This window comes from Centropristis striata, chromosome 4, assembly GCF_030273125.1.
Source record: "Centropristis striata isolate RG_2023a ecotype Rhode Island chromosome 4, C.striata_1.0, whole genome shotgun sequence".
Classification (NCBI taxonomy): domain Eukaryota; kingdom Metazoa; phylum Chordata; class Actinopteri; order Perciformes; family Serranidae; genus Centropristis; species Centropristis striata.
The window spans coordinates 12,087,895-12,103,492 of record NC_081520.1 but is presented as its reverse complement, the minus strand read 5'-3'; the positions used below and the strand labels follow the sequence as shown (position 1 = coordinate 12,103,492).

Sequence of the window (15,598 nt, the reverse complement as noted above, 5' to 3'; positions counted from 1 at the left end):
CCATCTAGCAATAAATGGTTAAAATCCATGACAAGAGTATTCCTGACTGAATAATACTTAACACACATTAAACCAAATCATTGATTACAGGTTAAAATCTTGTGCTAAGCATTTGGCGTGTTGCTATCTTAATGTACGTCCAGTGCATTACCACGATTCCTGATTCGCTCTGTCTCACTCTCACTCAGTGAGAAGTTCAAAGAATGTACTGTCTCCGCCATTCAGTTCATGTACTGAAGGTACTAGTACCATTAAACAAGATTCTTGATTCGCTCTGTGTCTCACTCAGTGAGACGTTCAAAGAACGTATTGCCTCCGCAATTCAGTTCACTGAAGTACTGGTACAGTGAACTGGAGCCCTGTGAGAGTCGCCTGTTTTGATAACGGACACTTTTATTTTGAAAGGACAAAAACAGACTTCCTGTATATCGGAAAAACTAAATCAACTCAGATTAGACTGTAAAGATATCGCCAAGGAGTTCAATATTTTATGTTTTAACGCCCCCCGGAGAGGCATATGGTTAAATATTAGTTAATGAGAAATATTACACTGTATGACTGTCAGAGCCGGCCCAAGGCATAAGCGAACTAAGCGACTGCGGCAAAATATTGTCGCAAACAGGACATATCCTTCAGTGGCAGAGAAAAGAAAGAGGAAGAAAGAGGAGGAGGAGAAAAAACACCAAGATAAAGGTATGTTTTCATGGCTTGGTAATGGATTGTCTATCAAAGAGATTTGTGTAGCCGTTAATAGCAAATTAGCTTGTTAAAAACGAGAGAAATGTGTCTTTTAACTGGCCGGTTAAATACATACTAGTCATGCTAACATGTTTGTATTTGACTTGATTACTACTGAGCTTAACTTTGCGTTGATTCTCGGGGTTGGTCCTATATATTTATATATGTTTGATAGCAATCATTAATTAAAATGTTTGCTAGCAAGTGCGGTGCTAGAAATATGTTTTTGCATCGGGCTACTAGTTATAGTTTGAGATTTGTTGTTTGCACAAATTGTTTGCTGCAGAGCAAGGTTATTTTTATGAGTAAAATAAACATATTCGTTATCACATCAACTCATAAGATATGTGAAACTTCCCCAGGAGTTGTTAAACTTTGGAGGATCAGCCCAGTGTCAGTCCACATCCTCAGGCTCCACTGTGGGAAAGCATCAGGTGAGGGAAAGACTGTCACCATACACTATACATTTAATTTATACGTATCAGAATTGCACCTAGAGGGAAATTAATTTTGTCAAATATCTCATTAATATGTGTGTAGGCCTATATGTAAATATGTATTTCATCTTAGGTCCATCTCCATCATCTACAGAGCTCAGTCTGTCCCCCATCCTCTGTGTCCACTGTCCCCTCTGTGTCTGCAACCACAACTGATCTACCTGGTAAGTTAACAGTAAACACCCTTTATAACTGTTCATTGTACTGCAGAACTTTCTGAGATTAATAATTATGTCCAAAACTGTAATTAATGTCCATATTGTTTGTCATTGTCTTTCTTTGGTCACTTCCTCAGCACCACAACGTCCCCTTGGTACCATGGATCATCATCAGCTCACGTTGACCCAGCTGAGTGTCTGAGTGATTCAGACAGGACTGAGCAGGTGATCAGAGGGCCTCAGCCTATTAACGAGAACTATTTCATTCCCCAAAAGGCATGCCACTATATCCATAGATAGTTAGTCAATGGGGCAAAAGTCAAGCGGAGGTGGTTGACTTATTCATGAAGTAAAGGTGTTATATTATATATATAGATATATAGACATTTCTAAGTGATTTTATCTGTTGTTGCACTTTATTGTTGTTCTTGCACTACAATTTATTTTCACACAATGCTGTTGCAGTTTTTTGAAGCCAAAAATAATAAACCATATGACACTTTTACTAAAATATATATAATATAGTTTTTTGATATAATGTTTTACCATTTGGAACATTGTGTAAATCAACCCTAGCTCGCTCTTCTAGTTGAATATGCTACATTTTGAGAATAAAAACCATATGTGACACCCTGGACATCATTCTTTCATTGGTATTATTTGTATTATTATTGCATTGGTATTATTTATGTTATTAACTGGGCCAACCCATAAATTTTCAAAGACATATCAGGCTGGAAAAAGAATAATGTAAACAACACTGCCAGAGCCGCAATGAGTTTATAGTAGGTGTGTTAATGATCAACAACCAATATTATTGGCAGAAATAGAGGGCCCCAAAATCGAATTCTGCTTAGGGCCCCATGGAGGCTTGGGCCGGCTCTGATGACTGTTATGTTACCTGTATTCATGTTTTAAAGGTTAGCACGTCCTACAGGGCTTAAGTAAAATGCAGCCTGTTTCGGAGAGTCTCATTGGTAGTGGTCACATGGGCCGAGGCAGTCGGCCATTTTGTCCAGTTAGAGGAATGTAGGAAACAGCATGGCTGCGTGCCAAAGCCCTTATTTCGCATCTATGCGTCCCTCACTTGCGCCGTTCACTTGCGTCTTAGTCCCGCCCACCGGGGATGCATGGAGAGACGCAAGTGAGGGAAGCGAGGAGAGGAGAAACGATTTAAGACAAATGGGACGTCCTTCCCTCCGGAGTGTCACGTGAAGCGACGTCCGTTTCTAATGACGGCGGCAGCGGATCACAGCTGGATCAGCTGTCAGTCGCTTTAACAGCTGGAGACATGCACTGATGATAATAATAATAATAATAATAATAATAATAATAATAAGTGTTTTCTCTGTTTAACAAACACCTGCACATGAATAACGACCTCCATTGTGTATTTATACTGTGAACTGTGTCCAGCTCAGGGGCACGGGAATGTCTTTATATAATTTATTAATTATTATTTGCTGCTGTATTAGGACAACTATTAGGGCCAAGTATGAAAAAAAAATACGGACCCGGGGGAGGGGGGTAATACTGGTCCATGCCTCACTGGGTCCGTCCGGTGCCACACACATACACACACACACACACACACACACACTTCAAAAAGATGAATAAAGATTCCATAAACCCGGCTCCATGGCAGCGTAAAGACGCATCACATGAGGATGACTGTGAGGAATGAAGGCTGGGAACAATAAACCTGCTGCTGTGAAAAAAGTTTAGACGAACGTTACACTGTAACTGTCAACAAGAAGCAGAGGAGGTCTGAAAGAGAGACAGCGCTCCGTGTGAACGCGAGGAGGAGGAGCGTCAGTCGGATCACTCTGATAAAACACCTTAAACAGAGCGAGTGATGGAGAAGAAGAGACATCCCGCAGGTAGAAAGGAATGAAATGTGGTGATGTCGTAACATCACCTCATGTTATCTGTTTTTAATCATGCCATGGTGGCTGGGTCCCTCTCCCCTGGGTTCCTATTTATTTATTTATTTATTTATTTCGTATATTGCCCTAATACGCCGTCGTAGTAGACGATCCTGGTGATAAATACCAGAACATGATTGTGTCCGCTGAACACCGGCCAATATTTTATTAGGTTAGATGATGAAGGTAAAATGTAAATTATGTCACTCAGTAATGATCAGCCTCGCGTGGTACTGATGAAAATGACAAACGATGTAAAAGTGTTTCTTGCTGACAGACAGACTCTCAGACTCTCTACTGTTTTTTTTTTTTTTTTACTTTAATAATATCCATAATAAATCTGTACGGTGGAAAAAACAGATCACGAAAAGGAGAAAAAGGAAAAAGGAAAATAACTTCTAGAGCGATGTTTCTCTTAATTTATTATAAATGTAGAAATATGTTTGTGGTGTTTTTGTTGTTCAGAGTCACAATAAAACAGATTTTAATTACATGGTGAATCATATAAATAAAATATAAAACTTGTGGTGACACACTTTAGTTTAATCTGTGATCTGTCTTCACTCCGGTATCAAACTACAGCGATGTTGCGATGTATAACATCAGTCCGATCAGCTGCTGCGTCTATTCAACGAGTCAGGGGGCGGGGCCACCGCTAAAAGACTTCCGCATAGGATTCTCTCGTGTATCCTCGCTTGTGCCTCCTCCGATATGCCTCCTCTATCCTCTATCCTCGACGAAAATAGACAGCATATTTCTACCACCATGGGAATGAAGCCAGATCCCGATGCTAAACCTCACGGTTTTGACTCCATGAGGTCACATCAGCCATCCCCATCCACTTTCCACAAACCCCAAGCTCCTAAGGTTTCCTGTGCTGACCGTACAGGGTTTGGTGACATTGCTAAAAAATGGATGTCTCATGGGAGTAATTACAAAACACACTACAATGCACATTTTCCACCATTCGCCTACTTTGCTGACTTCATCAGCAGAGAGGCCTACATCCGCAATGACCCAAGCTTCTCTCTGTCCTCTTTCGCTGCTACGACGACAAAGCCGGACAACGCAGTAAAGAGGATGTATAGTCCCAGAAATTTCGTCTCCACGCACAGGACAGAGGTCTCTTCTACGTCTGACTCAGACACTACAGAGATTCCCACTGCTAGGCCTAGGTCAGTGGGCAATGTCCCATCCACAAAAAGCCTCGCCCCCTTAAACATTGTAGAGGTTTTAGAACCAAAACCATGGAAGAGCGCAAGGCTTTTCTCAAAGAAGCAGGCATATGTTTTAGATGTTGTTCTTCAAACAAACATTTCGCCAAAGACTGTAAAGTCGCAGTTCAGTGTAAAGAGTGCAAAAGTGACAAGTATAGCAGCTCTTCACCCTGGACCAGCTCCATGGAGCAGCAGAACCCCTGAGTCATAGAACGGCGGGGAGGAAGAGGGTGAATCATCACCTACAGTGAATTCTAAGTGTACAGAAGTCTGTGGAGAGAACAATGGCCCACGCTCCTGTTCTAAAATCTGCCTCATCAGAGTACATCCTAGAGGACAACCGGAAAAGTCAGTGAAACTCTAGGCTATTCTTGACGATCAGAGTAACCGATCACACAGTTCTTCGACCTCTTCGGCCTTGAGGGCACAGATGCTCTATACACACTCCAGACATGTGCTGGCCTCACTGAGATGTCTGGGAGGAGAGCTACAAGCTTCATTGCACAACTTCTGGATGGAAGTCTCAGCATAGATCTCTCGACTCTTATAGAGTGCAACTATATCCCCGGAGACAGGACAGAGATACCAACACCTGAAGTGGCAAAGTATCACACTCACCTCAAGTCCATTGTTCAGTACATTCCTCCACTTGATCCAGAGGCGCAGATCTTACTTCTCCTTGGGCATGATGTTCTACAGGTCCACAAGGTGAGAGACAAGCGCAATGGGCCTAACAATGCACCATATGCCCAACAGTTGGACCTTGGCTGGGTCATTATTGGCGAAGCCTGTCTAGGCGCAGCTCACAAACACAAGGATGCAAACGTGTTTCATACACACGTTCTTGAGAATGAACACCACTCTCACTTCACACCTTGTTTGAACCACCTGACTCTAAAGGAGAAGTTCACTGTGAACAGTCAAAAGTCTCGCAGTTGCCATGACGTGCGAAGCTCACAGTTGACTCGTGTTCCAGAAGACGACTCCCTGGGAAGTAAGATTTTCCAACGTACAGTGGATGACAATAAGGTTGCTCCTTCTGTCGAGGACAAGCTGTTCATCGAGCTAATGGATAAGGAGATGTTTATTAACAAAGAAAACAGCTGGGTAGCCCCACTCCCCTTCCGTGCATCAAGATCACATCTACCTAACAACAGGGAACAAGCTCTGAATCGATTTAACTGTCTTTGTCGTACTCTGAATAGAAAGGCCGAGATGAAGCAACACTTTGTCGCCTTCATGCAGCGAATCTTCGATCAAGATCATGCAGAGCTGGCGCCACCGTTGGCAGAGGGAGACGAGTGCTGGTATCTTCCCATATTCGGAGTGTACCACCCCCGCAAGCCAGGTCAAATCCGAATCGTGTTTGACTCCAGCGCCAAACACCTTGGACTGTCTCTCAATGATGTATTGCTGACTGGACCAGACCTGAACAACGGTTTGCTGGGAGTTCTTATGCGCTTTCGACGTGAACAGATTGCTGTCACTGCAGACATAGAGCAAATGTTCCATAGTTTCATTGTGAGGGAAGACCACAGGAACTTCCTCAGATTCTTCTGGTTCAAGAACAATGACTTTACGAGTGATGTTGTCGAGTACTGGATGAGGGTCCATGTATTTGGCAACAGCCCCTCTCCAGTGGTAGCAACCTTCGGCCTGAGACAAGCTGCTCTGCACGGTGAAGAAGAGTTTGGCCATGCAGCAAAGGAATTTGTACATAGAAACTTCTATGTGGATGATGGTCTTGCAGCTCTACCCTCCGAAACTGAAGCCATCAGCTTACTGAAGGCAGCACGAGGTATGCTAGGTATGTCCAACTTACGCCTCCACAAGATTGCATCCAACTGTCCAGCAGTCATGCAGGCATTTCCATCCTCTGAATACGCCAAGGATTTGAAGGACCTCGACCTGGATATTGACCCTCCTCCAGTGCAGCGCAGTCGAGGATTGAACTGGAACCTGAACAATGATACATTCACCTTCCGCAATGCCAGCACCAAAAAGCCCTTCACACACAGAGGTGTGCTTGCTACTGTGAACAGCTGGTTCGATCCACTTGGTATAGTGGCACCTATCTCCATACAAGGAAAGTTACTGCTGAGAGAACTCACCCATGATATCACTGACTGGGACGAGCCCCTCCCAGCCGGAAAAGAGGCAGAGTGGATTACATGGAGAGATTCACTACAAGATCTTGAACACTTTGAGACTCCTCGTTGCTACACGAGTACATCTGTTTCTAACGCCCAGCGTATGGAGCTGCACATCTTTTCAGATGCATCTGTAAAAGCCATCGCTGCAGTAGCCTACCTAAAGGTGTTGGATGACAGGGACATGTACCACGTAGGATTCGTCATGGGGAAGGCCAAGTTGGCTCCTATGTCAGCCCTTACAGTCCCTCGGCTTGAGCTAGGAGATGCTGTCCTTGCAGTTGAGATTGCAGAACTGGTCTCCAGAGAATTGGATGCCAAGTTTGATGACATGAGGTTTTACACGGACAGCAAAGTTGTTCTTAGTTACGTCCACAATGTCACCCGCAGGTTCTATGTATATGTGAGTAACAGAGTAGAACATATCAGGAAGTTCTTGAGCCCTGAACAGTGGCACTACGTACCAACCAACCAGAAACCAGCAGATGTAGCAACAAGGTCAATAACTGCAGCACTGCTCACGAATACCAGCTGGCTCACTGGACCCAAGTTCCTACTGCAACCAACAAAAGTAGAGACTCAGACAGTGGAGACAGCTTATGACCTTGTTGACCCAGACTCTGATGTAGAAGTTCGGTCTCACCTCACATCATGCACCAATGCAAACCTGGGCTCTAAGCGGTTTGAGAGGTTCTCAAGCTGGCGGTCTCTCATCAGAGCCACAGCCACTCTGATCCACATTGCTGTAACCATCAGAGCCAGGACTACAAAGGAGAATACAGAATGTGAAGGCTGGCATCAGTGTTCAAAGATCCACACACTAGACAATCTGTCGAAAGCCAAACAGGTCATCATTGGATGTGTCCAAAACAAAGCATATCAAACTGAGATGTCTTGTCTAAAGCAAGGGAAAGACATTCCGAACAACAGTCCGTTGAGGAAGTTGGATCCTATCCTCGATGGTAACGGACTCTTGAGAATTGGAGGCCGGCTTCATCACTCGAGTCTCACGGCACATGAGAAACATCCTCTCATCATCCCTGGTCGCAGCCACGTCGGCACTCTACTCATCAATTACTACCATGAGAGAGTCAAGCACCAAGGCCGGGTCTTCACAGAGGGAGCTATACGATCAGATGGTATTTGGATGATTGGAGTCAAGAGATGCATCACAAGATATTTGCACAAGTGTGTGACGTGTAATAAGCTCCGAGGTAAGGCAGCCAAGCAAAAGATGGCTGACCTTCCTTCAGATTGGCTAAGCACAGAGCCGCCCTTCTCCAACGTAGGCATTGATGTATTTGGCCCTTGGAGTATTTCTACTCGGCGGACCCGTGCGGGCGCTGCCAACAGCAAAAGATGGGCCTTCACCTGCCTCAGTGTGCGTGCTGTTCACATAGAGGTCATCAAGGCTATGGATACATAGAGCTTTTTAAACGCTCTTCGTCGATTCTTTGCCATTCGGGGTCCCGTGAAGCTGATCCAGTCTGACTGTGGCACGAACTTCAAGGGAGCCTGCAAAGAACTGAAACTGCTCCTGCAAGAAGGCAAGGAGCCCAGCGTCTCTAGGTTCATCAGTGAAGAAGGCTGTACGTGGATGTTTAATCCAGTCCATTCCTCTCACATGGGTGGTGTATGGGAGAGGATGATTGGGGTTTCCAGGAGGATTCTGGATGCTATGCTGACCCAGATTCGACCTTCTAATCTGACTCACGAGGTGTTATCTATGGTCATGGCAGAGGTGTCCGCCATAATTAATGCCAGACCTCTGACAACCATCTCAACGGATTCGAATGCTCCCTCACTCCTTACTCCAGCCATGATCCTTACCCAGAAGGTTTGCAGTCCTCACCCTCCTCCAGGAGGCTTCGCTGATGCAGATCTACACCGCCAGCAATGGAAAAGAGTCTAGCCCTTGGCCAACACCTTTTGAGAGAGGTGGAGGCGCGAGTACCTTTCTACACTTCAGAGTCGTTGCAAGTGGCAGAAGGGCCATCCCAACGTCGAAGAAGGAGATCTAGTGCTACTTCGTGATAGTCAGGGGAAGAGAGACCAGTGGCCCCTGGCATTGGTCATGAAAACCTTTCCTGCAAGCGGAGCATAAGGTCGCCAGAGGAGGGACTTCCAAGACTTTCCTCCGCCCCATCACCGAGGTGGTGGTGCTCATGTCCCCCTAAAGACTTTGTAGACTTCTTAAGTTGCAAGTGTTTAGTCTTTAATAGTGGTATGTGTTCAATACCAGGCGGGGAGTGTTATGTTACCTGTATTCATGTTTTAAAGGTTACAGCACCTCCTACAGGGCTTAAGTAAAATGCAGCCTGTTTCGGAGAGTCTCATTGGTAGTGGTCACATGGGCCGAGGCAGTTGGCCATTTTGTCCAGTTAGAGGAATGTAGGAAACAGCATGTTTAGGTCCCTGTTTTCATCTGACTCCATCCGCCTGTGTAAGCCTTGGAGAAGCTTTGTTTGTGAGTATATTAGTTCGTTTATGTTTATGGAAATAATCTCTGCTCACATTTAATTGTATTTCATATTTTATTTGCGGATTTCATAGTCATTTTGTATTTGTTTGTTTTCAGTTTGTGGGAGTTGGGATACTCAGGTTGCCTAAGACTTAAAATTCTGACCTGAACTGGGTCATACACTGACAGGACTGGTCATTTACGGTTAGGAGAGGTCAGAGTTCAGGGAAGGTATGCATGGGGGAGCAGAGGATAGGATGTGGAGCTTCAGCAGACAACAACACACGCACATAAAGTTTGATCAGTGAGATGTTCAATCCCCAGATGCTTGGTTAATAGGTGGTAACCAGTGCATATCATTTCCAAATTGACCAATTGCGTTAAAGAGCCCACCCATTGTACGGGATTTTGCCAAAATCCAAGAAGCTATATGTAAAATCAGAGTTGCTTGTAAGCATTTTGTCCTGTGATGCCATTGGGGTCACTTGGCAGAGTCCAGCGCTGAGCATTGCATTTGGCTATGATTCTTTCAATAAATGGTTGACTTTATTCAATTGTCCTGAGTGTTTTGTAAACCAAGTTTAGGAAAAAGAACCCGGGTGAGAGGTAGAAGCTGTAAAAGCTTTACGCTCTAACAATTTTGGTGCCGTGACCCGGATTCTTCTTGGTTGAGGATTTTTTCCATATTTTTTCTCCTTTTCCTGACAGACCAGAGGGACTCTCCCCCAAACGACAAGGATCTCCACAAATAAGGTAAACAGAAAACCTTTTTTAATTTCTGCCAGACTTTGGTCTATCTGTCGTGTTGGGCGGGGACCTCTGGTCTGGAGGAAAAAAGATTCTAAATTGTGAGTATTATTGTTATTGTTAAGTTGTTATTGATGGGACATTGTGATTGAATATAGCCACATGTAATGTTAAAATCACATATGTACATATAGGGCAAGTGAATGAGCGTCCGAAACATAGGAATTTGGAACACATCAGGACTTCCCGTAAAAGTGGAAGGAGCCTTAAATTTAGAAAACCTGTTCGGAACAGGTAAGTGCGGTTCTGTTAGATAGTGTAAGAATACATATATATATATTCATAGTTAAGTTAGGGAAAAAATCTTGTTTGGAACAAGTGGTTTTTTAACCGTCGTTATTCAGCGAAGGCAGTTAGGGACTGTCAAAATCCCATTTGGAATGGGTCGGTTCCGCACTTAAAAGGATAAAGGAAGACAGCTGGTACTGTCAGGGCCCAGGAAAAAGGAAAAAGGATATGAAAAGGCAATAGGACGCAGGGACAGATTTTTTGTTTTTCATATTGACTGTGGGGAGGTTCCTGTGCTCTAAGGTGAAAGCTCCAGGACTCACGGGTCCATTGCACGGGGCTCTTCAGAACACAGTTCTGTGGGGATTTGTGGGTGGTGACACTGCACCTGAGTCTGTTGTAAAAGGGAAAACAGAGGAGATTTTGGGAGAAAGACTAGCTAAGTTTCGTCCGCCTGAAAGGGTAGAAGCTTGACGAAAACTTCCAAAATCACTAGTTCCTCTTGTTTCCCCCGGCTGCGAGGTTGGGCCCTAGGCTCCCTCGGGTGACCACTTCAGACAATAAGGGCAGTGTGTGTATAATGATAATTTTTCACTGTGCATATTGTAACTGAGGACTAAAGGAAAAGTCTGAGAAAAAAGAAGGTATTAGTATGTGTTGACAAGATGAAGTAAGAGAAGAAAAAAACAATAAAAATCTATGTAAGATTTGCAAAAGAAAAAGAAAAAAGGAAAAACAGAAGGAGCAACAGGAGAGAGAGCAGAAAGAGAGGCACTGGAAAGAAATAGAGAATATGGAGAAGGATTGGGAAGTAGGGAAGACAAGTAAGCAGAAAGACAGGACTAGAAGAGAGAGATTGGATGCACAGAGGGTATGAGAGAAATAGGATGAACTAAGAGAAGGTTAGCAGAGGGGATGAAGGGAAAAGGAAAAGCAGGAGAAAGTGCAGGAGGGTAAACACAGAGAGGAGAAGAAGAGGAGAAGGAGTGGGGTGAAGATGGACATGCTTCAAAGGAGGTATGAGAAGCCATTCAAACGACTTGGTTGTGATACACGAGCAGGCCTGATCACCCTGACGGTTATCACAATCATAATTGTTGCGCATATTCTTTGGTGAGGAAAACAAGAACAGAAATAATAATCAACAGTCACTACCAAATGATTGAGGGGGTTCCCCTTTAAGACGCAGAGGTAACTAGTGGGTAATTGGAAGGAAAAGGAGAGGAAAATTTTATCATAGACTCTCTAAATGCCCAGTTTCTATATCCCTTAGAGAACGGTATAACAAAAATGTTCTAATAAGACTAATCATATATTCAACATAGCTGTCCTGTGAGGTATACTATCCAATTGATTATCTTATTTCGGCTTATTGTATACTATGATACAATATTATAAAAAAGCGTAAATTTATCTTCACAGGTAGTCCCTTTTAAAAGTATATACTGACCAAACAAACTGTTTATTTCAGGTATTCTAATCTATATGGCCGGCTAGTGCCGGGGTTTGATAGTATTATTTTTATTGTTTTGGCTTATGATTAATTGAATGACGATTAACTAGATTCTAGTAGTACTTATAACTAATGATTAGGTGCCGGGGGGAGGCGGCACATGCTGCTGAAGGCCAAGACATTGACCTGCTGTTTGCCTAGCCCCTGGCAGGTTTAACACATCACTATTTTTTGGGTGAAGTGATTAAATCACTTCAACAGAGGGAAATTGTGGGAGTTGGGATACTCAGGTTGCCTGAGACTTAAAATTCTGACCTGAACTGGGTCATACACTGACAGGACTGGTCATTTACGGTTAGGAGAGGTCAGAGTTCAGGGAAGGTATGCATGGGGGAGCAGAGGATAGGATGTGGAGCTTCAGCAGACAACAACACACACACATAAAGTTTGATCAGTGAGATGTTCAATCCCCAGATGCTTGGTTAATGGGTGGTAACCAGTGCATATCATTTCCAAATTGACCAATTGCGTTAAAGAGCCCACCCATTGTACGGGATTTTGCCAAAATCCAAGAAGCTATATGTAAAATCAGAGTTGCTTGTAAGCATTTTGTCCTGTGATGCCATTGGGGTCACTTGGCAGAGTCCAGCGCTGAGCATTGCATTTGGCTATGATTCTTTCAATAAATGGTTGACTTTATTCAATTGTCCTGAGTGTTTTGTAAACCAAGTTTAGGAAAAAGAACCCGGGTGAGAGGTAGAAGCTGTAAAAGCTTTACGCTCTAACAAGTTTCACACTGTTGATGTTACTGCTACAACTACCACATGACAAGCTCTGTATCAGCAATAAACGGACGTTCAAGTGCACGTTGAGAACTCACTTATGCTCCTTCGTCATTCAGTACTTTGTGGTACATCAGCCAAGTCACAGTGTTTAGCTATCTGGTGATGTGTGCCTCGCTACGCGCTCAGGTGCCAGAGTAATGACGATACCATGCATATAATGTATCTCTGGAGGAATGGGCCCTAAGTCAGATGAAAATTTGGCCAAGCACTTAAGTTAGGGGGAACACATCCCAGAGATGTTGTTCACTGAAGAAACATTTTGTGATAAGAAGAATAGAAATCTAAAGCTTGGTCAACTCTCTTCTGACTGACGAAGACATCCATAGGTGAATATTACTCTTTTATTCTGAACATTGGATGTGTATTAAGTCACAGGGTAAATAGTCAGTTTTAAAGGTTGGATAATTGAGATTACATTGTATATTTGTGTATGTTTTGTGAATTTACTTTTTTCCTTTACAGGTGTGGTGTTTAAAATGCAGAATCTGACTGAATTTCCAGGCAATGGAACTTCCCACAATAGACTGTCTGTGGTCATCAAGGTGTGTGTGGTTATCCCCTTCTTCTGCGTCTTCCTCTGCCTCATTGTTGTCATGCTGCACATCTTTGCCTCTCACAGGCAGTTCCTGGACAGCACACGTTACATCCTGTTTGCCAACATGCTAATCAATGACACTCTCCAGCTCTTGTCCTCTGTGCTGCTCTTCCTCTTCTTCATGGGCCAAGTGAAATTTGCTCTTGTCTACTGTGTTCCTCTGCTGTTCTTTTCCACTGCGACCTTCCAGAACACACCTTTAATCCTGGCCACCATGTCACTGGAGCGTTATGTTGCCATCTTCTACCCCCTGCAGTGCCCGGCCGCCTGGCGATCAGATCGGATCTGGATCATTATTCTGTCCCTGTGGCTCATCAGCTGTATCTCCCCTTTAATTCTTTTTTCCATCGGCAAAAGTGATCCTGCCGTAGATATCCTTTCTACCCCTGTGTTTTGCAAAGTTTCCCGTGTTAGCTCATCTCCAATCCAGGGATTGTTCCGAGCTGCTATAGATATTTTCTTCTTTGCAGTTGTGGCTGTTGTCATCCTCTTTACATACGTGAGAATCTTACTGGAAACAAGGAAGCTGAGACAAGATAAAGTGTCTGTGAGCAAAGCCATGCACACTGTGCTGCTCCACGGTTTTCAGCTGCTGCTATGCATGTTGGCCTTCACACAGCCCATCATTGTGACTCTCATTGTGCTGCATGCCAACTGGTTGCCTGAGCACATCTCCTTTTTTTTTTTTTTCTGTTTCATCGTTATTCCCCGCTTTCTCAGCCCGCTCATTTACGGCTTTAGAGATCAGAGTCTCAGGGCCTGCATTGGGAAAAAATTCCTCTGCGGCTCAAACAAAGTCAAACCCAGTGTTAGAGGCAAGCTGCAGGACAACTTGCTTGCTTCTTGAACTGACTAATATAGTTTTGACAGAGATCTTAAACGTAATGTTTCATGTTTTTGTGATGTTGAACAGGTTCCTTTGTTTAAGTGTCTAGAAAAGTGCTATATAATTCAATGCATTATTATTATTATAACTAGTATTGCCTGTTGCAGTCAGTAATGTGTTATGCTGTTGAACTAAGTGGAAAAGGTGTGATAATTTTGGTGGTCTATTGTGGATGCAGGAAGATATTCTGTTCTCTATTGTGGACTTTCAGTCAGCACCATCAGACCTGAAGCAAAAGCTATTGTCACTAGCTGGTTACAGGAGCTTGGAAGCTCTTCATCAATTTACAGGGATGTGTTGATATTTAGATTTGTACTTAAATAACAAAACTTGAATAATAATTGTTAATTGGTTAAATTCGTAAAATGCTGGAGAGTCCTGGAAATATTTCGTCATGAAACAGGTATTAAATTGCATTCATGTGGCATTAAAAAGTCTCAAAATTAATCTAGTGACTTCTGCAGTAGCCTTATTGAAATAATTGCTGTGTGTCAATCTAAAAATGTACAGGCTTTTTTGAAACATTAGTGAATAAGAGAACAGCTAAATTTAATCTCACTGAATGATGAATTGATTAAACCTCTGCTAACCTCTGCTGCTCTGTAAAATGCAGTCATGACCCTCTGATCTGTGGATACATTGGCACTGTTTTTTGAGACATGATCCACAGTTGTTAAACATAAACCAAGCAGTGACCGTGTTTCTGTGCCAGCAGCATCAATAATGATTACTCAATTATTTAATATTTGCAGTTCACATAATAAGAGATGAGATATCTGTAGATGACATCATTCGATTTTTGTGCAGTGGCCGTTTTTCAGAATTAACAATGATTACTCAGTTGTGTAAGTGAATTTAAGGCATCTTGTTCTAAGATTCAACCTTTAATTTCCTCAATAAGCAAAATAAAATGCATGATTTATGATCATCTGTGTGACTGGGTTTCAGGCCAGTCAGTGCTTCTGACCTTGTGTAATCCACTGTTAATAGCAAATGTTGTATATTTTAAAAGGTTTTTTTGCACGCACAATTTAGTGTGATGTTTACAGGTCACCATGTCATGGTGATGACAATGTTTATGTCAGAATAATTAGGAACACACAGTATAAACCTGCAAGCCACTGTTTCCATGGGAGTCCCAAATATCCAAATAATACCTGTAAATATGTGTTATTCAAAATATATATAATTTATTTTTTTGTAATTATTTCATATTTGCTGTTCACATAACATAGATTAAGATCAATATTTCCTTATTAGTCCCACAATGGGGAAATTCAACCTCTGCATTTAACCCATCCTTTTGACACATCAGTGAACACACCATGCTTAGGAGCAGTGGGCAGCACATTACTGCGCCCGTTGTTGTGAGATATTCTGCATTCCTGTCTCCGAGTCAATTTAAAAAATGAGATGAGAAAAGTATGAAAGATTGTTTTGGGGATTATATTAAAGTGGCTTCCTGTAAATTCCTTGCTGTCTCTTATTTGTTATTCTTTTAAGATTCAAATAAGTAAAAGACACAAGAAATGAATTAATATACCATTAAATGTACGGATAATATTTCTTAATAATCATAGGAATTAATTGATGGATCAAATGTGACATAAGTAGATATTTGTTTTGCTGTGCCTCATT

At 42.8% G+C, this 15,598-nt stretch overlaps 1 protein-coding gene across 2 annotated transcripts; it reads left to right on the top strand.

The window, feature by feature from the left end:
• Window positions 1-1,379: 1,379 nt before the first annotated feature.
• On the top strand, window positions 1,380-15,047 carry LOC131970348 (odorant receptor 131-2-like). Of its 2 annotated transcripts, XM_059331722.1 has the most exons (3): window positions 1,380-1,399; window positions 1,531-1,618; window positions 12,942-15,047. In XM_059331722.1, exon 3 carries the CDS (start codon window positions 12,956-12,958, stop codon window positions 13,919-13,921), a length of 966 nt encoding a protein of 321 aa, XP_059187705.1. In that variant the 5' UTR covers window positions 1,380-1,399; window positions 1,531-1,618; window positions 12,942-12,955; the 3' UTR covers window positions 13,922-15,047. The 2 variants fall into 2 exon arrangements, with proteins under 2 accessions (XP_059187705.1, XP_059187706.1); XM_059331723.1 differs by lacking the exons at window positions 1,380-1,399; window positions 1,531-1,618 and adding an exon at window positions 12,698-12,805.
• Window positions 15,048-15,598: the final 551 nt, after the last annotated feature.

Coding starts and splice junctions, on each gene's coding strand:
- LOC131970348 (XM_059331722.1), top strand. CDS start 12,956: ATGCAGAATCTGACTGAATTTCCAGGCAATGGAACTTCCCACAATAGA.